Here is a 27,017-nt window from a genome sequence, read left to right on the forward strand (position 1 = left end):
TCCATCTGCTGGTTCCGCCCGGCCTGAGCGCTGCTGCTGCTGAGACGACAGAGAGACTGCGCCGTGCAGTCAGTGTCGCAACGATGAGTCGGATTTATCACGACAGCGCTCTGCAGAATAAGGCCGTGCACGATGAAGCGGTGCCTGGGTCCTGGGAGCCGACCGCCTATCAGAGGTGTGTGTGTGTGATATAACCGCCGCGGTGTTTGTCCCCCTGGGTGCTGGGGCAGTGGCACTGCTGGGCTGGCGCAGCCTATGATACAGGTCATGTGTCGGCCGCAGGAAGTCACTTGTCTATACAGATTGGGAGGACATACAGACTGCGGGCGATAGGTCCTAGCTTCAAGTACTTCGGGGATGTATGTTTCAGCTCCAGTGTCTCTCTCCCCCTCCCCCATTTCCATCCCATCCCCCCCCCCCCCATTTCCATCCCATCTCTCCCCCCCCCTCCCCCTTTCTGTTCATGATCTCAATTCATTAACAGATCTAAAACAAGAAGTATTTACCTGAGCCTAGATTATATCAGGGAAAGTCAGTGTTAAGGCCCCCATACACTAGCCGATTTTGGTCAGATCAGTCGGATCTGGCCGAAATCGGACCAAAATCGGCTAGTTTTGATGTCCCCTCAGATCCGATGCGCGGTCCCGTGCGCATCGGATCTGCGTCGGGTGGTCGGACCTGCTGCACGTCCGACCACCCGACTTGGGACCTAGTGGGGCGGCGCGGCGCGGCGGTGGAGGGAGCAGGGGGGGCTGGGGACGCTGCGGGGGACACAGGCGGCATAGAGCCGGGCAGGGGGAGCCGGGAGCTGTCAGTACTGAATAAAAAAAAAAAGCCCATACAATGAATGGGCGGCCTGTGATTGGCTGAGCGCTCTCTCAGCCAGTCAGCAAGAGCGCTCAGCCAATCACAGGCTGCCCATTCATTGTATAGGCTTTTTTTTCTAGCACTGACAGCTCCCGGCTCCCTCTGCCCGGCTCTATGCCGCCTGTGTCCCCCGCAGTGTCCCCTGCTCCCACCAGCAGCCCTGCTCTGTAGCCCCCCCCCTGCTGCTAAGGGCAAGTCGCCCTAGTGTATGGGGGCCTTTAAAGCCACCATGCACTACTGCAACGTATCTGAGTCACAGCTGTGGTTCTTTTGCATACGATATATCGTATGTGTTCCTAGTCCCCGCTGCCGGCAGCACGTCTGATTTTCGACTCTGATCCAACGTGCAGGGGCCTATATATCCGATGTCAAACCTATGCAATTTGGCCGCTTTTCACCCAATTTCTCGGCCCGATCCATTGGAATCAGGTGAAAAATGTGTGGGATAGAACAGCCTTCAGTGGTGCATGAACATGTCTCTTCTTTATTGCTCAAATTTCAAGAGGAATCTAAAGGCCCCCATACATTAGGCCGACTTGTCCTCAGGATAAGTCGGACCCAATTCTCCTGTGAGCCGCCCGGGAACCTCACATACAATTTGGCACTTGATGAGCCAAATTTGACATGTGATAAATCGCTTGCGGGCGGTGAGGTGCAGGGGGGGCGGCGGTGATCCTCATTAGGGGGAGCAGTGGGGTGGGCAGCGGGTCCCTGAGCGCTTGGCTGGCGGCGCCGGCGAGTGCTGACCGGGGCGGTGTGATGATCACAGTCTCTCTCTAATTCAGCAGCGGGACTGGACGCGCAGTGGTGGGTATTAGATTTTTAAAAAAACCTGTCAAATGACTGCCCGTTCTCTGATTGGCTGAGAGCTCTCAGTCAATCAGAGAACAGCCAGTCATTTGAAATGTATTTTAAAAATCTAATACCTGCCACTGCGCGTCCCATTCCCGTCCCGCAGCGCTGCTGAATGAGAGACTGATCATCACACCGGCCAGGTCAGCACTCGCCGGCGCCGCCAGCCAAGCGCTCAGGGACCCGCTGCCCGCCCCACTGCTCCCCCGGTCAGTCTGCATGCATATGCCTGTCAGGTGGGCAGGCATATGCATACAGGGAGGTCAGACGTGATCGTACATGCTGACCGTCTGACCTCCCTGATGCGCACGGGACCGCACATCGGATCGGATCAGATATCGCACACCCGCGATTTTGGGCCGATTTCACCCAGTTATCGGCCCAAAGTGCCGAAATCGGATGAAATCGTCCCAAAATCTCATAGTGTATGGGAGCCTTAACAGCGCATGTTCTAGTACAGGGGTAGCCAACTCCAGTCCTCGAGAGCTACCAACAGTTCACGTTTTCCATGTCTCCTCACAGAATCACAAGTGAAGTATTTAGCTCCACCTGTGGCTCTTTTTAAAATGTCAGTCATTAATGAGTGTACCTGTGAGGTGAGCTGAGAAACATGAACTCTTGGTAGCTCTCGAGGACTGGAGTAGGCTACACCTGTTCTAGCAGTATGTACAGAGAAAAAAATAAATCATATGCAACCAAACCATACACTAACTTTTGGTCATTAGGAACATCGCTCAATCTCGCTTGTTCTGGGCTGAAGGGAATTTTCCATAAATTCCGAACAATTGCTGGTTGCTCCAGTATGTATCTAGCTTTAGAAATCAGAAGTAATAAGCTACCAAGTGTACATAAAGGGCAATATTCAATCCCTGCCCCTATTTTCGACAGTGGAAATAGCCGCGGCTGCCTATTCAATGCTGAAGACCGAATTTAAAACCAGTCTGATCTGTTTTGTCGAAAACTGACATGGGTTGTTGAATTCACGGCCGGATGTTGACAATTTATTGCTGATTTTTCCGACAAACCCCCACCCCTACTTTTTGACAGTGCGGAACATTGAATTCTGACTGTTGACAAACTGTCGAGCTGGGCAAAACGGACGTTCGGACAGTCGGAATCCCGCATTGAATACTCCCCAAGGATGGAAGTGAGAGAATTTTTTTTTTTTTGTATGCGCAGTAATGCCTATTACATCTACGTCCAACTTCTCTGCACACAGGGGGGAAATTTACAAAGATGTGTATTCTACTTCACATGTGATGTTGCTATGGGCAACCAATTTACGCTTTGTTTTGTTTTATTTTCTACATTCTCTGAAGTAATTGTAATTACACTTGTTCATAGTCTTAATGTCCCCTATGTCACTCTACAACATACACAATTCCTACATTAGGCTGCCCGAACCATAGTTTCAGTTGTTTAAAACCCCTTGTACATGCACACTGATCTCATTCCTAACCAGTATATCGTGCATATACTCTGCCCCTCATCCTCTTTGTTGCTAACTGTGTCACAGTGCAGACTTTTTTTTCTTTTTTTTTCTTGGCCAGTTACATGTTCTGTTATCTGTCACCCCAGTTGTGCTCTTCCTTCTCTTTGTTCACTGAAATTATGCGCTTGTGTTGCGTATAATAGAACATTACCAGCTAGTCTTCCGTCCATATACCAGTTGAAAAAGTAAATGACTTAATACTTTAATACTGCTTTCACATTGCAAACCCTGCTCTAACACGGTTTCTGAAATGGTTCTGAGCAAGCTAAACCCCTTTTACATCGCATGGTGGTCCTGGTTCATTACTGGGTTATTACCGGGTTGGTGCTTTTCACACTGAATCCGGTTCACCCACAGAAAACCATGTAATGTTCTTTGTGTCGCTGTTTATGTACTGTACCTATTACAAATGTTTTTTTATATAATAGAGAATCCTATACAGTGCCAGTGATTTGTCTGGCAATTTCTGCCTTCCCTCTTATCTAAGCATCTCCCTCCCCTCCTCATCAGTCCATGTTGCCATAACTGTATGGTCTGTAGTGTAGAAATATGTCAGCATTGCTTCTCCACTACTTCCAATGCTAGTTCTCTTGTTTCCTGGTTCAGGATTGTGTCATCGGGCAGGGAGACAGCCTATCATCTTCTTTGGCACAGCCGTGTTCAAAATACCGGGTCTGAGGCTTTCACACTGCAAAATGGATTGGCTTTGAACAGTGTAGGATCTTTCTTTTAACACAGTTTGAATCAGCAATATACCATGTTATAGCTGCGGTGTGAAAGGGGTATAAGTCTCTGCTGCTCCTGGTTGAGCATTGTGTGCTGAGAACACTCAAGGTGCCCACACACGGTGCAATTTTTGCATGTGATTTGAACCTTTTAGTTAAAATTGAGTCTAGTTGAAATCGCACCATGTTTATTTTGCGATGCATGCTCCTGTGTAGTCTATATTGCAAGACAAAATAGTATGTGCAGGCAGGTATTTTTGCACTGTCGCATTGTGTCTAGTTTAAATCGCACCCTGTGTAGTAAATCGCATGTGAAATCTACTTTACATTTTTTGGTACTCTTTACCTAGCACGGCGACCATCGCATGCACTAAAAAACGGGTGCGATGCGATGCCCGCGATGCCCGCGATTTTCCCATAGGGATCAATGTTAAAAGTCAGATTGGTCGCGATTTTAGCGTTAATTGGCTCAATGCCCGCGATTTTTACATAGGAATCAATGTTAAATGGGCCACAGAGCCCTAATAGTCCCCCTGAAGTGTGAAATGGCCCCCACAATTTTTAACGCCACCCCACGATCAACGTGAACCCGAAGCGTGGCGAGCGGCGGTACGCGTCCTCCGACCTTTTCATACCCCCACTATCCACGTCGGCGTGGAGTTGAGAATAGAATAGTGTGGCGAGCGCAGCGAGCCACCGAGCCCGAAGCGTGGCGAGCGGACGCAGATACCTTCACAGGTAAACGCGTCCCCTCGCGGGCTTCACAGGTGTCCGCGTCGCCACGGACACCTGTGAAGCCCGTGAGGGGACGCGTATAACTGTGAAGGTATCCGCGTCCCCTCGCGGGGCTCGCCGCGCTTCGGGCTCGGTGGCTCGCTGCGCTCGCCACACTATTCTATTCTCAACTCCACGCCGACGTGGATAGTGGGGGTATGAAAAGGTCGGAGGACGCGTACCGCCGCCCCTCGCGGGCTCGCTGCGCTCGCCACGCTTCGGGTTCACGTTGATCGTGGGGTGGCGTTAAAAATTGTGGGGGCCATTTCACACTTCAGGGGGACTATTAGGGCTCTGTGGCCCATTTAACATTGATTCCTATGTAAAAATCGCGGGCATTGAGCCAATTAACGCTAAAATCGCGACCAATCTGACTTTTAACATTGATCCCTATGGGAAAATCGCGGGCATCGCGTCGCACCCGTTTTTGATTTACCCGCGATGCCCGCGATTTTTTACCCCCGACGCCCGCGATTGTAATCGCGGGCGCCGTGCTAGGTAAAGAGTACCCATTTTTTTTATTACATATTGTAGTCTAGTCTAAATCTTATGTTGTTCAAAGTGCATCTATCACACATTTTGCCATGTGTGGGCACCATCACTGTGCTTGCGGGTGACAGGGAAATTTAATTTCAGACTATTTTGATGCTAATGGTGTGTACACACGGTACAAATTCAGCATGAGATTTTGACTATATAGTCAAAATCGCATGCAGATTGCACAGGTTCTTTACCTTGCGATCCCGATGCACGCTCCTAGGACAGCACAAATCGAAACCCAGATAGACAGGACAGCAATGACTATATAGTGCAGATCTAATGCAGATAGCATGAATTTTATAATGCATGATTGCCATCACCTGTGTGGAACTAGGTAATTGACGAGAAGGGTGTTTCAGATGACGGCTCTCATACATTAAGAGGGAATTCCGGGAGCAGAGCATTGTGTACTGAATGCAATGGGTCATGTTGGGGGGTATGCCTGAGTTAGCAAAGATTGCATAGCAAGTCGAATATCAAAGGAATCTCAGTGTGTGCACACCATAACACTTCAAAACAGGAGTTTTTTGGCAGCACTATTATGGTGTGTATGCACGGTGAGATTCCCTTGCAATTCGACTTAAGATTCGATTGCTATGCAATCTTTGCTAACACTCTATTTTTTACATACAATTCATACAATCTGCATTAGATTTTCACTATATAGTCATTGCTGCCCAGTCTACCTGGGTTCCGATTTGTGCTGTCACGGGAGCGCAAGGTAAAAAACCTGTGCGATCTGCATGCGATTTTGATTTATAAAGATAAAATCTAATGTCAAATCTCACCATGTGTACACAGCATTAGAGTCTCCATAACTCAAATGCATGGGATAAATGAGAATTCTCTAAAACTAGCGACCATCAATTAATCTAATACCCCTTTTCCACTAGCCTAAATATTCTGGGTTTTTGACCGGGAGTGCCCAAAACCCGGGATTTTAGGCAGGTGGAAACGCTCCCTGTAGAAATAACCCAGTTTGTGAGACCCGGCATTTTTACCCAGGTAGCGACCAGGGTTGAACACGGGTTCAACCTGGGTCACTGTGTAGTGTAAATGGGTAACCGGGGTCAGTGCGACCCGGGTCCCGTTCACTACAGTGCAAAGCCGGCGCTGGGAGATGCTTTCATCTCTCAGCTCCTCCCCGACCCCACCTCCCGATGTCACCTGCCCAGCATTATACCTGGTGGGGACTCTAGTGTGAATGGGTTTTCAAGCCGGGTTACACCCAGGTTGTAGCCGGGTACAAAATTGCGGGAGTGACCCGGATTGCAGATAGAAAAGGGGTAATATTCTGCTTTATTAATACAGAGTTGTGTTGTAATTCTTTTTTTTAAATGCCAGCAGTTTAATGATCAAAACATTTGGTACAAATGCATGTTTGTAAGTAACAGTTAATGTTTTTTTATGGTGTTTGTACAACTGATTTATTTTTATTTATTTTTTTTTTCTCACATTTGTCCCAGTGGAATTTTTGGTACTTGTTTCCTAGCACGGCGCCAGCGATAAAAATTGTATCCATCGGGTCCTAAAAAATCGCGTCCATCGCGTGCAACCAAAACGCATGCGACGCGATTTTTACATTGGAACCAATGTAAAATGGTCCCTGAGACCCGATTTTACATTGGCCCCAATGTTAAATGCCCCCCAGACCCCAATTTTCATTGTATGCCCACCCTGATGGGTCAAATGCCCCCCCCCATTGTTAATGCCACCCCAAGATTAACGCCAACCCGAAGCGTGGCGAGCGCAGCGGTACACGTCCTCTGACCTTTTCATACCCCCACTATCCACGTCGGCGTGGAGTTGATTTTATATAGTGTGGCGAGCCACCGAGCCTGAAGTGTGGCGAGCGGACACGCATTACTTCACAGGTATTACGCATCCCCTCGCGGGGCTCGCTGCGCTCGCCACACTATATAAAAACAACTCCACGCCAACGTGGCTAGTGGGGGTATGAAAAGGTCGGAGGACGCGTACCGCCGCCCATCGCGGGCTCGCTGCGCTCGCCACGCTTTGGGTTGGCGTTCATCGTGGGGTGGTGTTAACAATGCGGGGGGGTTAACATACAAATTACCCATCAGGGTGGGTATACAATCAAAAATCTGGTCCATTGGGCAATTTAACATTGTACTCTATGTAAAATCGGGTCCATCGCATCGGTCGCATTGTATGCCATTATAATGGCATACAATGGACCTGATTTTACATAGGAATTTAACATGGAATACAATGCATTCAATGTTAAATCGCGTCAGTCACAACGCATACCTTAAGTTAAGGCATGCGATGGACGCCATTTTTTTATTGTAGGGGAAAAGGCTAAAAATAGCCCAAAAATCGCGTCGGTCGCGTCCATCGCATACCTTAACTTAAGGTATGCGATGACCCACGATGGGCACCGTGCTAGGAAACAAGTACCGAATTTTTTAGTTATCAAAGAACAAGAATGACTACAAAATATGCTTATTGTCCCTTGGCAAATCTTCTGTTTTGTAATATTGGTAACATTTCCTACATTAGTGTTTCCTGCTCCTTGATGCCTCAAACTTGTCTTCTGGCAGATTGTAGCTCCTTGTCAATTTCCCAGATTAATAATCCTGGGATGTTTAAACCCAAATATGCCTTAAATCAGCCAATCTGCCCACTACAGGTATCGCTTGCTTTGTCCCATTGATCCTTTTTTTTTTTTTTTTATTAATTTGTCTGATTAAATTTCCATGTCCACTAGACAGAATTTTCCTCTTTTAACCTCTCCATGTGAACAAGTTATCTTGTGTTAATCATTGCTGTCCATGATCTACTGGTAGTAGATTAGTGGATGCAAGGGGACCATTGATCTTCTATGATTTACCAAGTTTTGATGGTATCTAGTCAACACGATTATCTGTGAGATACTTATTTATACTATACTAGGCGCCAGTCTGTAAAAATTACGGAAAAATATAGAAACAGAAAGGAGATCCTCATGTCTATCTCTTGCATGTTTAACTTATACCCCTTTCACACTGCACTTGTTAAACGGTATATTGCAGTTTTTTTTTCCCATTTTAAAATGTTTAAGGCTGCAGTGGGAAAGCACCAGAGTTCATTTACCGGTTAAAGATAACCGGTATTTCAAAACGTTTAAAAAGCAGAGTCCTTCACGTTTCAGAGCCGTTTTTTATGCAGTGAGAATGGCTCTGAAACGGTATTTAGTAAAAACAGACAACAGACCTGTGATAGGCTGGCTGCCTTGAAACGTGTTCAGGGGATTAAACGGGTTGACTGATGTGAATGGTACTTAAACGCTAATCTACTGCAATGTGCAGGCTCAGACCCGTTTTTAAAACGTTTTGGTAATGTGAAAGCTGTATTACTCTTCTGCTTTAGCCTCTACCGCCTCTGATGAGAGGTCCAATACCTTTTACACTACCCTTTCTAGGAGAAAAGTTTTCCTCAAATTTCCCCTGAACCTGCCTACCTCATGTTTTAGTGCACGTTCCCGTGTAATGTATTTATATTCTTCTCAGAATATGGCCTCACAGTATTCTAGAAGAGGTCATACCAATGGCCTATACAGTGACATTATGGTACTTATGTATTATCTGGGCTCCCATGTTAAATGCACCCCATTTTTTCATACCCCTACTATCCAACTACGCACGGAGTTGATATTATATAGTGTGGCGAGCCACCGTGCCCGAAGCGTGGCGAGCGGACGTGGTCTCATAAGAAAAACGGGAGCCCAGATATTACATAAGTACCGACATTATTACTACAGGTTGAGTATCTCTTATCCGTAGATCCAAAATGAAGTACAGTTTTTCGGATATCTTTTTTTATTTAATTTTTTATTTTTTACCCCCTGCACTTATTTGTTTTGTGTTTCTTACTCACCTGGTCCTCCAGAGTCCTCTGCATCCATCTTCAAAGGCAGTCCCGGTCCCATTGATGTATTGCGTGTCTGCGCCATTGACGTCTATGTGCATCATTGAGTCCGGGAATACTAAGTATATGGATGCTGGGGGGCACCTCTGAAACCAAGTGAGTATGAATTATTCTAAAATCTGAAATAATCCCATATCCAAAATGCTCCTGGTCCTGAGCATTTCGTATAACGGCTGTACCTCCTAGCTGCTGCTGATTCCTCCAACCAAGCATCTGAATTTTTCCCTCCTCATGGCTGTTACATTGCTTACCTGCCCTTTAAGGTGCCCATACACTAGGGTGATATGCATGTGATTTGGTCACTTTGCAGTAAATCGCATAAAATTCACCCAAATTGCATGTATCTGTAATGAAGTCCTTTTGCGAATTGCATCAGAGCTAGTGGATGCATGTAGGATCCGCCACAGCCAAGCCAGGCAGGCTTGGCTAGGATCGCATGTAATACATTGTATGTGAATAGGCCCGCTTACAGTGTATCTTATGCGGTCCTGCTGCCCAGGAGGGTGATGGGCACTCAAATATGCCGGGCAACTTCTCCGCTCGGATAAGTCTTCTAGTGTATGGCCAGTTTATGTCACCTAAAATAGTAACTCCTAGATCCCTTTCCAATATAGTGCCATTTAATATTCTATTTACCCTTTAGATTTTTGAGACTCAAGTGTATGATTTAGCATTTTTGGGCATTAAACAGCAATTGCTATGCTCTTGACCATGTATCTAGTCTACCTAGATCATCAATCATTTGTTTTACCCCTCCTGGTGTGTCTACCCTGTTGCATACAGAAGGAGCCGGGCTCCCTCTTGCTGGCGATCCGCCAGCAGCCCGGCGTCCATCTGACTGAGATGTACGTGCGTGCGTCTCAGTTTCCGGGCGACGGGAACCCTGTCCGTCTCCGCTTCAGGGAGACGGACAGGGTTGGGGGGGGGGGGGTGCGGGGAGGCGGTGGGGACCCCGGTGACCGCTGACAAGCCGGCGGGGACCCAGGGGAAGGGGACGCGTACCCCGTGCTCGCGCGTCCCCTTTCGCAGATGGCGGATGGCGGCTGGCATCGCCATCCCATGCAAAGAAGAGACCCGCTCCATCTGTAGCTTTGTGCTATCTGCATAAAGGTCTACTTTCTCTTCAATACCATTTACAATGTCACTGGTCCAAGTATAGATCCCTGGGTACTCCACTATTTGCTTACACTTTTGTGTAGTAGTTCCGTGTTCACTCTTTTTCATTCCTCTGGAATTACTCCTATGCTAGTGACTTGTTGAATATCAGCTAGCTTACAATAATATGTGTGTGTGTGTGTGTATGTATGTATATATATATATATATATGTATATTAGTGTGTGTAAGCTTGCAGCAGGGCTCTCCTACCTCCAAGTCTGTCTGTTGTTAACCAGTTTGTTTTATCACTGTCTACTATTGTAAAGCGCAACGGAATCTCCTGTGCTATATTAGCAAACTGTAAATATATATATGTATAATGTGCCACAGGTGACAGATTAGTATGGTGGTAGCCAATTATGTTGCCACTGTACATTTCCTAGGAACTGTGAGCTGCTGTGCCATAGGTTGTTAAGTCTAGTACTCTTTTAACACGTGTGGCCACACTAGATGTTATACATTTCCTTAGATGTCTCATGACTGTAACATACCAGAGAAATGCTGGCATTCACTAACATAGGCTGCCTGTTGTCTCTGCAGTGGAAGAGGCTTTCTTTTGGAAGGGTCATTAGTGGACTACTCCCGTCACCTTATCACAGACACGACAGGAAAGAAGGTGAGAGAACCTGGTCATATATATCCATCCTTTCTGTAATGTTGTATGTAACTGTGATGTTTCCCAAAGTTTAAAAATGGTTTATAATACAAATTATACAAAGTACTTGTCAGTAAAACAAGCTGCTTACAATAATTCCTGTGCGATAGGCCCCACTGTTCCATATCCTATTTATCATCGCATGTGCAATGCGATCTGAGAGTGCTATTTGCTATGCGCAATATGCGATAATATCGGCTGTAGGTATTATTCAACTGTGACAAAGAAATCCGACATATGGCGACGCAAACCTAAATGCAGCAATAGACTATACGGTATTCACCAACCACCGCACATGAGATATACAACACAAGGACAGCCTAACATGCGCTAATGGATTAATTTCAGTACATATGAATGTCTGTACATGTCCGAAGTTCATTGGGTGGAGATATCCATCATATTTTCCACATTGGTTACATGATGGGGAAAAAAGAAACTTAACATAGTGTGATAACGCTCAATAGTAATCACACTCCACATAGACAAAGGTGATAGGGGTGTGTTTGCTCCGGTTGAACGGGTTCCCAATTCTGACTGAGGACACCACACATGTGACTGGAAATAAAGGTGAAATGCTCACATGTATGCTTACATGTAAGGAACTGGTATCACACACATAAAGGTTTCTTTCATTTGTCCCATCCGGGTTATGATAGATCATAAGAAATCAGCATATAACAGAAAAATGTGTTGTTTATTGAAATAAAAGCATTATCAACTAGCGGTGTCTGTACACCCCTTGAGTAATTTATGGACTGATAAAAAGGTCTTGCCAAAGTTTTACTTCTCATGTGAATTTTTTTTATATAATTTTTTAAATCAAATTACAGTACATTATTTATTGTCCCGTGTCTTTACAGACACTAATCTTGATAAAGGCACCGCAGTGTGCTGAAACATGTTGAAAACAGTGTCTGCTAGATATATTGTATCTGTTTTATGAGGTAACACATTGGGGTCGATCTTATTGGTGCCGATGGGTGCGAGTTGCCAGATACATGAATTTAGAAGGTCTCCTGGCGCTTGGTCAAATTTGACTTTCTCTCTTTTTTTATGTCAGCAGATTTTTCCAATTATGACACCCAGAAAAAAAGAGAGCACGCAATTGTGTAAATATTGGGTACTTATGTATTTTGGCATCGCATACCATAAGGCATACGATGGTATGCGATGCGATATCGCGCGATATTGTACAATGCCATACAATTTTAAAATTGTATGGCATTGTATATGGCATACAATGCGATGCGATTAAACATTGTATAAGCACCCTAATGGGTGCTTACAATGTTAAATGCACCCCCACGCCACCCCCCCCACTATAAACGTGAACCCGAAGCGTGGCGAGCGCAGCGGTACGCGTCCTCCGACCTTTTCATACCCCCACTATCCACGTCGGCGTGGAGTTGAGAATAGAAAGTGTGGCGAGCCACCGAGCCCGTAGCGTGGCGAGCGCACGCGGATACCTGTGAAGCCCGCGAGGGGACTCTGATACCTGTGAAGGTATCCGTGTCCCCTCGCAGGGCTTGTCACGCTTCGGGCTCGGTCACTTTCTATTCTCAACTCCACGCCGACGTGGATAGTGGGGGTATGAAAAGGTCGGAGGACGCGTATCGCCGCCCCTCACGGGCTCGCTGCTCTCGCCACGCTTCGGGTTCACGTTTATAGTGGGGGGGTGGCGTGGGGGTGCATTTAACATTGTAAGCACCCATTAGGGTGCTTAAAAGCACCCTTTAGGGTGCTTATACAATCTTTCATCGTATAGGGGCCAAAAATCGCATGCCATCGGGTGCATGGCATGCGATTCGATTAAAACATTGCGCGATGGAAATCGGGGGCGCCGCTATAATACACAAGTACCAAATATTGTTACAGTTAGGTACCTAAATATAATGCGTTATGATTACAGGGTCCGTACCTAAACGAATGGTCTACAAATGAATAGTAGTCAACTGCAATTAAAACATCCAATTTGGTGACCTGTGCGTCACACAGTAGTTGGCACCTTCTCCTCCTCTCCAATTCCAAACAATCACAGTAAAGGTGCCCATACACTAGTAAGATTTATCTTCAGATCTGGCTGGTTGGAACAAAAACATGGTTATGGATGAGTGACAGTTTGTCAGTTCTCCAGCATTTCCAAGCAAATGGTTAACTGTCATTTGCTCTCATCCATAACCAGGTTTTAGTTCCAACCAGCCAGATCTGAAGATAAATAAGCGTGTGTATGGCCACCTTTAGGAGCATGAGATGAAAGACATAATATAGTGCAGGGATGGCTAACCTTGGCACTCCACATGTTGAACTACACATCCCAGCATGCCCTGCTACAGTTTTGCTATTTGGCCATGCTAAAACTGATGCTGGGATGTGTAGTTCAACATCTGGAGTGCCAAGGTTAGCCATTACTGATATAGTGCAATACCTTTTTATTATACAAATGAAAACTTTAAAATCGACAAGTATAAAACAGAGGACTCTCACCCTATAATTTTGACCACAAGAAATTGTAGACAAAATAGGCACAATGTTGAAATGGGATGCGGTCATCTATTAGAATGAACTTAGGTCTTCAGTCATTAGGTCGACTGGCAGGAAGGTCGACCTGACTTAAGGTCGACATGGGCCAAGGTCGACATGACTTAAGGTCGAATTTGCATAAAGGTCGACATGAGGAAGGTCGACTGGTCATAAGGTCGACATGGGTTTTTCACTGTTTTTTGAGCCGACATGTGCCGACAGGCGGTATTTCATGCCCTACCATCCACTAGGGCGTGGTGGGAGAATAAAATAGTACACGAAACCGTCCGGTTTCAATATCTTCTGATACCTTTCTCAAGGCGTGGCGTTTTGGGTGCCGTTTAAACGCCGAAAATGGCACCCGAATTAAGCCTATCTTGCACCCTTCATAGGACCGAATTCTCTTAAATTTGCTTGCACCCCTATTTAAGCAAATTCAGCCCGCCCGGTGCCGTGATGATTCGCGCATCATCCGCACGTAATAGCATCAACCCCTTCCCCCCCCCCATTGTATGTTCTCTGCACATCAGATCACCATATCCAATACCCTGGTTACATCTGGTATGGTGATTGTGGGTGTATGGACACACCTTGATACCACTTTTATTTCAATAAACGACATACATTTTTCATTTATACGCTGATTTCTTATGATCTATCATAACCCGGATGGGCCGAATGAAAGAAACCTTTACGTGTGTGATACCAGTTGCTTACATGTGAGCATTTTACTTTTATTTTCTGTCGTGTGTGTGTGTGTGTGTGGTGTCCTCAGTCAGAATTGGGAGCTCGGAGAACACACACCCCTATTACCTTTGTGCAAGTAGAGTGTGATTATTATTGAACCTTATCACACCACATAAAATGTCTCTTTTCCATACATCTAACCTGTGTGTAAAATTACGATGGATATCTCCACCCACTGAACTGAGGACATTTGGAGACTTCTTTATATTTACTGGATGTAATATCCAGCACCAGCCGATTTAAAAGCTTCAAAACAAAGTTTCCCGTCACCGGCTATCGCCAAAGTCAGATGTGGTAGTGAATATCACGATTTCCCTAATACTTTCCTTTCTGCTGTGTAACAAATTAATGTTGTGAATAGCAAACAGTCTGATTTCTTTTGATAGGGGACTGAACACTGTCACAATCTCTTATGGGAGAGGACCGTAAAGGTGCCCATACACGGTACAATTGTTGGGTGCGATGAGATGTATGCTCCCACACACATCTCATTACACAGCTCAAAAAGTATGTGGTGCACATTGCATTGCAAAACGTATGCAATGCGATATACGTTAATCCGAATTAATAATTGTACCATGTATGGGCACCTTAAGATTCACATGATTTTTCAAATTTTATATATATATATTTAATACTGCATACTATTCTACTCCAATTATAATAATTATGCAGATGCACCAAGCTTCCAAACAGTTACAACGTGGAGAGTAATAAACAAGCAGCCAATTGGCTCCTAGCTGTCATTTTTCGGTACTTGTTTCCTAGCACGGCCACAATCGCGGCCATCGGGTGTAATTTTTAGTGGTCTGCGACGCGACCGACGCGATGCCCCCAATTTTCGCATTGAAAAAGTCAAAATCGCGTCGGTCGCGTCGTATGCGGCTAAAAAAGGCTTAAATGGTCCAGACGCGATGCCCCCGATTTCCCATAGGAAGCAATGTTAAATGCCTCAATGTACCCGCGATGCCCCCGATTTCCCATAGGAAACAATGTTAAATGCCTCAATGTACCCACGATGCCCCCGATTTCCCATAGGAAACAATGTTAAATGCCTCAATTTCACCAAATCATCATAGGGAACAATGGTAAATGGGCCCGAAACCCCCAAAAACACCCCTGAACAGTGAAATGTCCCCAAAAAAGTAGTTTACGCCACCCCACGATCAACGCGAACCCGAAGCATGGCGAGCGCAGCGGTACGCGTCCTCCGACCTTTTCATAGCCCCACTATCCACGTCGGCGTGGAGTTGAGAATAGAATAGTGTGGCGAGCGCAGCGAGCCACCAAGCCCAAAGCGTCGGTACCATCGCACCCGATTTTTTTTAGTGCATGCGATGGCCGCGATGCCCTCGATTTTTTTACTCACGATGCCCATGATCATGATCGTTGTGGCCGTGCTAGGAAACAAGTACCCATTTTTCAAACTGTAACATGGCAGTTAGGAGCTGATTTGCTGCTTGGTTATCACTCTCCACTTTATCACTTTTTGGAAGCTTGGTGCATCTGTCCCAAACTGTATTTGACAATGTGTGGGTATAGCTATATGAGGTAACTACACATCCCAGCATGTCCAAACAGCAAAACCAAGGCAGAACATGCTGGTATGTATAGTTCCTCAGCAGCAGTTGTGTCACAGTTTGCCTAACCCTAATCTATTTTTTTTCCAAATTCCCATGGTTATCTGCTAGATATAGACCTGTCCAGTAATACCCCGTTCTCACTGCAGGCAAATTCCCAGGTCGACATTTTAACACGAGATTTTTGGCAGTGTGAACGTGTCGCATACCCGGATCTCCTACACGGGTAAAACCCTTCTTTTTACCCGTGTTTGAGATCCGGGTATGCAGACACGAGTTGACCGTTCACACTGCATAAAAACCCGTGTTAAAAGGCAAATTCCAGGGTAGAACTTCTTCACCCGGGAATTTGCCTTGCAGTGAGAACGGGGGTCCAGGGCGGCTGGGGAAAAGCCGTGTATTTCTCACTCGCAGTGAGAACACGGCATTAGTGGCTAAGATAGGATGGGGTGTATTCAATGGTTTCTGCTCGCCATCATAGCTCGCAAGGTCAGAATTCAAATAACCCCCCTGCACACGCCGTTTCCCCCTTGCTAGGTTTTTGTAATGAGCGGGGGATGGTGTGTGCAGTGGCTAAAACAGTGAGCAAGTGGTCTCCCTGCATTAGCCGTGAGCCTCGGTGTTTGGGGGAATCCCCGCTGTCCTCTGACAGGATTTCCCCAGAGCGTTGAAAACGGTGAGTGGTCGGCTCGGCGGTTAAACGGAGAGAGTTGCTTGTTTTAACCCCCCTGCTGGCTGCATTGAATACGGGCCAATGTTTCCAGGTTGCACACATTTAATACCAAACACTGGCAAGCACCACACACACATATGATTCATTACGCCTATTGGGAGGTTGTCCCAATGGGGATGCAGTTTAAATCCCGGCGGTCGGGATCCCGGCGTTCACAATCCCGACGCTGGGATCCCGGCCGCCGAAATCCCGACACTTTCTCCCTCCGTGGGTGTCCACGACACACCTGGAGGGAGAATAAATTAGCGTGCCGAGCGTAGCGAGGCACCTGGCCCGCTGCGTGGCGAGGCCGCAAGGGGGGGCGATCCATGTGTGTCCCCCCCCCCCTTGTCGGGATTTTGAACGCCGGGATTTCATACTGAATCCTCCCAATGGCATTGACAGTAGTTGGCAAATAATAATTAATATTGTCACCTCTCACTTGTTAATTTACCTAAAATAACATATGTATGTACATTGTAAAAGTTATCCTATTTATCATACTTATGTTTTATTGATTTGCATTTTTGCTTGCTTTTTAGATCAATATGCATCTATTATACTCCTGTTTATTCTGCCTTTTCTACCTCACATTTTATTTTCCCTTTTTATAAGCAATGATTTCATGCATATTTCCTTTTTATATAACTTTTTACTCATGTGTGTTTTTTTGGTATATACTAGGAACGATGGTACATTCTATATCTGAGACCTAGCAAGATACATCATAGGAAGTTTGACAGTAAAGGAAATGAAATTGAGCCCAATTTCAGTGACACTAAGAAAGTGAACACCGGCTTCCTCATGTCTTCTTTCAGTAGGTATTGCATTGGATTCGCTTGCTGATTGAGCTATAGTCACATATTGAATGCTTTCTCCATTCTCATCAGAATTATGATTTTGTTGTGTAATACACATCAGCTGATAGATAATAGGTGAGAGCTGAGTTGCAAATGCTTTTACATACATACCTAATGAATAGTCCTTATTCGGTATCTGGGTCATTTATGAGCCATACACAAACTTCTTAATTATATATAAACCCATCAACAAGTCTCTCCATCTAAAGTATCTGCTGTTATCGATAGGATGGGAGGGGTTTGGCGCTCTTTGACTGGTGGTATTCTACAGACATGAATGAGAGAGTAGTTTGTTGGTAAGGTAGAAGTATAGGTAAGCAACTTTCAACAGTGTTCTTTAATAGCATTAATTGCCATTATAATGATGTCCAAAAGGCTAGGTACACCATAAGACTATTTAATAAGTGTCTATGGCCTGTATTCAATCCTGGCGGAAAATTTCACCAGACAAAAGAAAAAGACAACGATTTGCCTTTTCAGTAACGGCATAGGCACAATGCTATGGTCGAAAATGGCTGTGAATTCACCAAAACCATGTGAATTTGCGGCAATTTCACCAATGCTCACCAATACCTCCCAACATGACCCTCCCCGGGAGGGACACACTGTTCTGCTTCTGGACTTCTCCCTTAATTTATAATTGCAATCAGTTAACTTGTGTGGAAACAGGTGATGGCAATCATACATTAAGAGGGAAGTCCAGGTACAGATCATTCTCTCCATCCTGGTGAGGGTCATGTTGGGAGGCACGCTGTTTACACCAATGCTGGATTTTTCACCCCAGGTAAATATAATTTGCCCAAAAAACTAGCGGAAACTGCAGTTTTTTTCACCTGGTGAAAATTTAGGCTGGGATTTAATAAGGAAGAGACCCTAAAATAGTTTTCCTATTTGTCCCAGATAGACAGTAAACCCTTTGTTTTTAAAGGGCTTTCTACAAGCAGTGAGACCATTCTGTGTAGTGTAGATGCGACAATGGAACCAAATATCTGTCTTCTACTGTAGATTTTGACTTTGGAACAATTTTTGTAAATTATTGTCAATGTCTATTTAAATTGAACAAATGATAAGTTCATCTGTCATTTTATTCATTTACAGAAGACCTCCTCACACAAACACAGGCTCATTGGTGACCTGGTTTGCCTGGTGCAATCTTTAGCACCATACTCTCTCCTAAGTTTGCTTCTTCTAGTAACAAATCTGAAGAGCTGCAAGGTATATAAAAAGATGGCTAGTACAATAGTTAGCACTGTATGCCAACAGCATGCTTCTTTTGTGTGGTTTGGAAAAGGTTGCCAGGAAAAGATCTTAACATTTTTTAAGGGGAAAATCAATTCAGTTGAATGTGCCAGTGAGCATCACATTAATGCATTGCTGCACCCTTCTTGCCATGTATGGTACCTGCATATCACTAGTTTTCTTGTGCATCATGGTACATAAGGGAAAACTGGCTGTGTTGCTGGTGTTGGTGTTTCACATTGCAGGCCCATTCTAATTGAATTGCCCCATAATGCTCCTCCACCAAACCAATGGTCTAACTGAATAGCAGCTTAAGTAGAGTTAGAGAGAGATGTAGTTTTTCACCTTTTTTTTTTTTCCTGCAAATTGTGTGTTTTTATCAATGGTACATTTGCACCAATAATGATTATGAATCCTCTAACAGAAGTTCCTACTATCCAAGGAAGTACTGGAAGGCAGTATACATTTTCTGCTGACACTTTAAGGAGAATTATATCAATGATGTGATTGTTGACTCAACTTAAGTTATGTTTAAAGTGTTGAAATTTCATGACTTGTGTTAATTATGTATGCGGTACAACAGTAATTGAATGTCCACTTTATTATTTTTGTTTCTCCACTATAAAACAAGTACCATGTTGAATTTTTTTGTGTGGTAGTTATGTATAGCTTTTGTTAAGCACCTAAAAAAAAAGACAGCTAATGTAGATTTCATCTTTTAAAAACAAATTCGGTCAATTTGGATTCGGGAGGAAAAGTTACTTTAGGGGTCTAAATTTCATGGTGATTCCTTAATACACTTCAAATAAACTGGATAAAGAATCTGTGATTAGTAAATAATTGAATACATTGAAAATGTTATATTTAATTATTAGACATTCCAGATATTTGGCAGAAATAGTAATTTTGACATACCGTCAACAAAACTTTTTGTAAAAATTTGACATGGGTGGTGGACATTTCACTGTTTTTTTATATTTTTTTAGGTTACATAAACTAGCTTTAAGGTAATTTTTGATTTGTATGTAATTATGACTCTTGGCATTAGATTTTTTTTTTTTTGGTGTCGGAGTACCTGGAGGATACCCACTCAAGCACAGGAAGAATGTACAAACTCCACACACTTAATTGCACTATACGTACTGCCCAAATTCAATATCTAGTTTTGAGCAAGAAAATCTGCTTTACCATGACGCATAAATACTGAATTAAGTAGAACTGGGACCAACAACTTTCTTTCTCACTTCTTTAAGGAACCTTTGGCTTGCAGATCTCTTTTGTTGTAAAAAGGGATTTGTTTTCTAACCAAACTGTATTGTCCTTTACCAGAGGTAGAAGCGAAAGGTGAGACTGACAAACTATCTACAGAGGAGCTGAAGAATCTAGTCAACAAGGAGGATTTAATGAAGATCAGCGAGAGGTTCAATTCCAAAGATACTGTGGCATTTTGGTTACCAGAAACAGACAAGGAGAAACCCGAACTGGAGTTGGGTGAACTGCTACGAGTGAAGACCTTGGGAGATGGCCCTTTTTTATGTAAGCTGCTTATTTTCTGTAATACCAGATGTATTTGACTGACACTAGCCGCACTATATGAAACAACGCATTCATAAATAAAACGGTACATAATAATATTGAAAGCCTCCCCCCATTCAATAGTAAATTCACAATGTACTGTATTGCCATCTGCGTACTTGCTCCTGGTAACAAAGAGCTTGGACTTTGGTTGATTCCAAGGGACACTGCACTTGTAGTGTAGGGGAAGCCCTGGACTCCCATTGCTTTATTACTTGGTGGGAAAATGCATTTATATTAGAACTGAGCGGGTGCAGATTATGGAGGGTACTCGTCTTATTTAATGCTGCTCTGTTTCTGACAGCATTGAAGGCTTTCAGATTCTGCTGGGTTTTTTTTTTTTTAAGTCAAAACTGAATTGTCGGAAATGGACACATTGTCTAATCCAACAATTTAGTGTCTGTTTCAAACAAAACGCGGCCATTCTGACACTCGGAACATTGAATACCGGCTTTCAAGTTAAAGTTGGAACGGGTCGAAAACTAACGTCAATCCGACTGTTGGGAACGTTACGACAGTTGGATTCAGGTTTGAATACCCCCCTTAGTCCGTTTCACTCGGAGCTCAAAAACTGCATCTTATTTGCGATCAACTCTTGTGTGTTTTGGATAGCCAATAAGAGATATCTGGATACATCTGAACTTGCATTAGTTTAGTGACAAGAACCCGCTCATCTCTAATATCAAATTCATTCCAGAAGGATAATTTTATTGGCATAATGTTGATATTGCAGTATGGACCTTAAAAATGACTTGGTGCTACTTCTGTAAACTTGTTTTTCCCATAGGCACAACATTTTATCTCCAATGTTCTACCTTCACTCCCCTCTCAAGTGATGTATTTTCTCTCTCCTAGCTTCCATAGCAAAACTTGAAATTGGAACCGTGACCAAAAGTAATTTTGCTGGAGATGCTCAGACTGGAGCTTCCTGGACAGACAACATAATGTCCAATAAATCTCAGAGCAGTGTACCTGCTAGTGAGCCCAGGGGCCAAGGCGATGGAGCCGAGGAAGATGAATGGGTATGACTATCGAGTATTCTTCTAATAACCAACATAAATTATTTATCAATGCCACAATTATTGCCGTCTAAAGCTGATTATCTTCAGTTTTCTTTAACCCAAAATACTTAAATCTGGGATAGTAAATAGGACGGTAGACTGTTTTTTTTTTTTTTTTTGGTCTAAAAATATTCTTGGGTCGCGTCACTTTACATAGTTTGTGTTAATACCTGGGTAGGCTTCTTGCAAAGAATACTTTAGGCAGCCTGCCAGTCTAAAGCCCCCGTATGCACTATGCGATTTGTGGCACCGCCGATATAGTGCTAAAGTAGATTATTGCAATTTACTGAACACATACAGAATACCACCTTTTGATATGTTTTAGTTTGTCTTATTATAGGTTTCTTTGCAAAATAGGCATTCCAGCCCCCATTTTGTTTCAAAATTCACACATCATTATCATAATACATGATTTCTATTCCAATAATTACCTATGACCATTAATTTACCCACACATACTTACTACAGAAACAGTATAAATCTGCACCGTTAGAACTCCTACAGCAGGCAGAGCATACCTCATGATGAAGCCCGCTCATAACTTACCCCATTATACCACCCTCCTCTTTCGTGTCACTTACCTGTTGCTGATCTGGTTATCTCTTCAGTGCTGTCTTAAACGTGACTTTTAGCCTCATGCCCATTAGCTTGGTCAGGATTAGCCAGCATGTCAGTCCTGGTACAGACCATAATGCCCGCGATCAGCACAATCAAAAACATTGTTTGAATATTGCACCGCGGTCTCCCGTCACTGAAACAATTTAATTTCCCCCAGAGTGTCACAATTGACAGCACTGAAGAGATAATCAGATGAGCACCACAACGGAGAAAGAATTAAAGGGCTCTGTTAAGCGCCATCTGCTGGTTGCTGGCACGCTAGCAATAGCATTCCCCCTTGTGTGCTGTTGGGTGTAGATCGTATTGTTGACCCGACCTTAAGTCAACACCGTTGGGTCGACAGGGTTCTAGGTCGAAATGGGTGAAGGTCGACAGGTGTCTAAGTTGACATGGGACAAGGTCGACATGGATTAGGTCGACAGGTCGCGAGGTCAACCTGGGTTTTTTCACTGTTTTTTTTTACCCGAATGTCGAGACAGTCGACATGGACACAGTTAGAAGTCAACCGCAGCCCCTCGCATTGCTCGATTCGTTTGCGATGCTTCGGGCACACTATTTTTTTCTGTCGGCTCAAAAAAACTTGAAAAAACCCCTGTCGACCTTGTCCCCTGTCGACCCAACGGTGTCGACCTAATGATTGTCAACCTAAGTCGGGTCGACAATACGAGCGTAACCCGTGCTGTTGTCACTGTGTCCTTAACAGAACTATATCGCCTTTTAAATTACTAGTCCTACTTGAGACTTGCAAGTGAACAGCCAAGGTTTTGCCTTGTAAATGCTCTTCACTCCAAGTTCGTCCGGCTGGCATCCCACATGGCCACTGGACTCGCACTGCATGACATCCCGCCCCAGCACTCCGCAATATTGTAAACCACAGGTCTTGTGGCCTTCAGATGTTGCAGAACTACATGTCCCAGCATGCTCTTAAAGGAAAAAAATGTGGCCATGCATGTTGGAACATGTAGTTTCACAACATCTGGAGGGCCACAGGTTGAAGACCCATGTTGTGAACAAATAAAGCAAATCCAGGAAGCCCTACAATGTACTGACGAACTCCCCTTATTTTGGAAAGGCAAGCTTTCTCATAATTCACACATCCCGGATTAGGTTTTTTTTTATTTTTTTCTTCATTGGTAGGAGCGGTTTGCCCCCTTCCCTTTAGGTGAGCTGTAAGCAAAAATTAATGTTTCATATGTTATATGAAGCCTTTCAGTAACTAGGTTGCATGTAGTATATCGTGTATATTGGAAAATATATTCCGTATATTATAACTTGCACACTATATAAAATGCAATCGTTATTTAGACAGTGAACGCAAATACGTGCTATAGCTTGTATTTTACCCTAAACTGCGGGCCTGCGACTGCGATTTACAAACTGAGTGGGTACGCAATATGCTGCAGCCAGCCATGAGGAGCTGTCTGACAGCTGGCACTGGGACCAGGAGTGCAGCTGCGGCTGGGGAACAGAAGAGCCGTGGTGCTGGAAGCAGGAGAGCAACAGCGGCGGCGGCCGGCTCCAAGAGCAGAAGAACTATGAGGCCACATTGCCTCCTGTCACCTCACCCCCTCTGAGCTCGTCCACCATTACATTGCCACCCTGTTCCCTACCTCCGCTCACCCCGTCGCCTCACTACGTCGGCTTGCTCCAGTCACCTCGCCCTACCCAGCACCTCATCCCCAATCACCCCCCCTTCTCTTGTTGTCATCTTGCTCCCTGTCACCTCAACTCATCCCCTCTAGTCTTACCCCGTCTCTCTCACCCCACACACACCAATTTCCTCTTTTTTTGCTCTCCTGTGCTCTGCCCCACCTTGTTTGTAACTCTCTCTACCCTGCTGTGTCTCATCCTTTTTATTTTCCCTGTACCCTCTCACTCAACCCTCTTTCACTCCCCTTTAACTCATCTCTTTACCTCTTTATTTCCCCACCTCTTCCTCCACCCCTCTCTCTCTTGACTCCCTCTCACAGACAGTCTCTCCACACCCCCCCCCCCCCCCCCCCCCCACACACACACACACACTCTTTCTTCTGCCCATCCCTAAGAGGCATTGTAGTGACATTAGTGGGTCGGGGGGTTTAGCTGAAAAGCCTATTATGTGATGGGACCCAGGCACACCTGCATAGGCCCCCAACTTTATAAAGTGAGGGGTCCCCGGGACCCACACTATTTTTCACTGAACGCGATCATTGGTGTCATATCCTACTGTCATTTTAGGGAGCCCTGCTAAGTTTGTGGATGTGATAGAATCCCAGGCTGCGCATTCCAAAACATTGGTCGTTTTTAAACAAATCTTACTATATTATGTTGCTTTAAATTACAAAAAACACTCCTCTCTGAAAACCCTGCAACATTCCTGATAATAGAACCCACTTTGTGTATTGATGCTAAGACTGCATTGTATGAATGTTTTATTTATTATTAACTACGTTATTTATATAGCGCACACCTATTCTGCAGCGTATTACAGAGAATATTTGAACAACAGTCCCTGCCATTCTAGGGTTAAATTTTGTTTGGTGCCAATTAACCTACCATTATATTTTTGGCTTGTGGGACGAAACCCACGCAAGCACGGGGAGAATATACAAAGGTACTAGTTTCATAGCACGGCGCCCAGATTTTCTACGTACTGCACCGTAGGGAAATCGCATTGCATGGGCCATTATAGAGGCATGCCATGCGATTTATTTATTTTTTTTCATGTATTTTTTTTCTTCTTTGTACACCACTATATCGCATGTCCCGCAAAATCGCAGACGATTTTATAGGGTGTGTGATACCATGACATTAGGTATACAATAATATGATTGTATGTCCCAAAAATAGGTTTAAACCTCCCCCCCTCCCACACTATCCATGCCACCCGGAAGCCTGGCGAGCGGCGGCGGAACGCGTCCTCCTACTTTTTCATTACCCCACTTTCCACGTTGGCGTTGAGTTGATTTTATATAGTGTGGCGAGCCACGAGCCCAAAGCGTGGCGAGCGCAGCGGATTAATTTACATGTATTCCGCTGCGCCACGCTCCGGGCTCGCTGCGCTCGCCACACTATGTAAAATCAAACTCCACGCCGACGTGGATAGTGGGGTAATGGAAAAAGTGGGAGGACGCGTTACGTCGCTGCGTTCGCCACGCTTCGAGGTGGGGTAATGAAATAGTCGGAGGACGCGTTCCGCCGCTCCTCGTGGGGCTCGCTGCGTTTGCCATGCTTTGGGGTGGCGTGGATAGTGGGGCGGTGAGTTAAACCTATTTTTGGGACATACAATCATATTATTGTATACCTAATGTCATGGCATCACACACCCTATAAAATTGCATGCGAATTTGCGGCAGATGCGATGCAATGGCCCGGGGCTGAGAGAGCAGTGAATAAATTACATAGGAAAATCGCATCGCACATCGCATGGCCCTAAAATGGCTCATGCGATGTGATGCGATTTCACTACGCAGAATAGCCCACTAAGCAAATAGCTTAGTGGGCGCCGTGCTAGGAAACCAGTACATATACAAACTCCACACAGTTAGAGCCATGGTGGGAATCAAACCCATGACCTCAGTGCTGTGAGGCAGTAATGCTAACCATTACATCATCTATGCTGCCTTTTTGTTGTCTCTTGTCTGATCTATATATGTATATTTCTTTTATAGGATGATTAAAGAAACCCCACATTTCAGGACTGCTACCGTTTTGTTCATCAATGTAGCAAAATGAATGACCCCCTGAAGCTGAAGAAGTATAGAAAGCATTTATTGATTGGTTATAGTGCCCACACAGCAGTGCAAGTCGTGGCATCTCTGGGGGCCCTCACCTCCTGCAGCAGCTTGCTGTGTTATCTGTAGCATTGCCACTAGTATTGCAGGTGTGGCAATCTCCAGTGGGCCTGCATGGATACATCCTGGCAGCTGTGAGTGCGGCTCTGGACTTACTTTCTTGCAGACCACAATGTTCAAGTAAACGTCTACTTCCTGTATGTGAAACTGGTATCGGCTATTTCTAAGAAATGTTTGGTTTGCTGCTGCAGTTCTCCAAGAGAGATTCTAGCAGTGTAATTTCCCCGATTGTACATGTATTCTTTTCAACATTCCTTTAAACGCTCTTTCATCTCTTCAGTTATTGGCCAATTTTCTAAATGTCGACTGAGTTTTCAGCCATTTTGTTTTCATAAAGAGGCTGATTCTAAGCAGGCCGGATTTCCCCCTGTGCATTAGCCCTTCAGTCTCACATTTTCTTACTGTAGTAAATCAGGTTTTCACCGTTGCCAGCAACGAAAGCCACTTTGTGGATCTCCTTGAAATTATGGGGGGGGGGGGGGAGGGAGAAGAAGAAACAAATACCACAAAACACTAGTTCTCATCCATATCACTAAATATTGATTTGGCTTTTTGAAGGTGTACTAGAGATTCACTGGAATATACAAATGTTCATTCAATGAATAGTCTAACTTCTCTTGATTATCTGTTGCCATATGGCACTTTACTGACCACACGCTAATAGTTGTTACACAGTTTGCATTTAGCCAACCTGACCTAACTGGATGCTTGGTGAAAATGTGCTCCAATCAAAATGTTAATAGTTCTATTGTGATATGATGGAAATATGGTTACACAGAATGGCACCTCCTGTCATCTCAGCCTGGTCCACATGCCATGCCAAATTGGGCACAGATGGACCCATTCAGGAGTTTGCTAAATACTAATATCTCAGCAAACCTGAAGTGAACATTCCCCGATTGTTGCCAGTCAACACACATTTTACTATCTTTGTGGAGATGCCTCTGTCATTTGTTATTGGTAACAAATTATTGCTGTCATTTCTCTGTTAAGTTCATTTGGTTGGTAATATCATGTTCACTACTTCAAGGCTGTGCTTAACTTTCTATATGCTGTTATTTGACGACTGTTCTGTACTACGGATAATTTCTGCTTTATGAAATGTAATTCTGCATCCTATACTGGGATTTCTTTATAAGATGGATATAAATCATTTTTTATGTGCACTAAAATGTGTTCACTTCACAAATGTGGTTCTAGAGTTTTATATTTTCCTCTATAGATCTGTTAGGACAAGGTTGGTCTATTTGCAAAACCATTAAAATACGCATTACTGGG

The 27,017-nt window shown here is 44.5% G+C and overlaps 1 protein-coding gene across 1 annotated transcript; it reads left to right on the forward strand.

The window, feature by feature from the left end:
• On the forward strand, positions 1 to 27,017 carry ARPIN (actin related protein 2/3 complex inhibitor). The gene is made up of 6 exons (XM_083184150.1): positions 1 to 175; positions 10,877 to 10,952; positions 17,238 to 17,370; positions 19,982 to 20,188; positions 21,083 to 21,249; positions 25,557 to 27,017. The coding sequence occupies exons 1-6, from the start codon at positions 84 to 86 to the stop codon at positions 25,563 to 25,565; spliced, it is 684 nt and encodes a 227-aa protein (XP_083040276.1). The 5' UTR covers positions 1 to 83; the 3' UTR covers positions 25,566 to 27,017.

The sequence above is a fragment of the Crinia signifera genome, chromosome 4, assembly GCF_055691185.1.
Source record: "Crinia signifera chromosome 4, ASM5569118v1, whole genome shotgun sequence".
Lineage (NCBI taxonomy): Eukaryota > Metazoa > Chordata > Amphibia > Anura > Myobatrachidae > Crinia > Crinia signifera.

Coding starts and splice junctions, on each gene's coding strand:
- ARPIN (XM_083184150.1), top strand. CDS start 84: ATGAGTCGGATTTATCACGACAGCGCTCTGCAGAATAAGGCCGTGCAC. Junction 176..10,876: donor GAGCCGACCGCCTATCAGAG/GTGTGTGTGTGT, acceptor TTGTCTCTGCAG/TGGAAGAGGCTTTCTTTTGG. Junction 20,189..21,082: donor GGGAGATGGCCCTTTTTTAT/GTAAGCTGCTTA, acceptor TCTCTCTCCTAG/CTTCCATAGCAAAACTTGAA.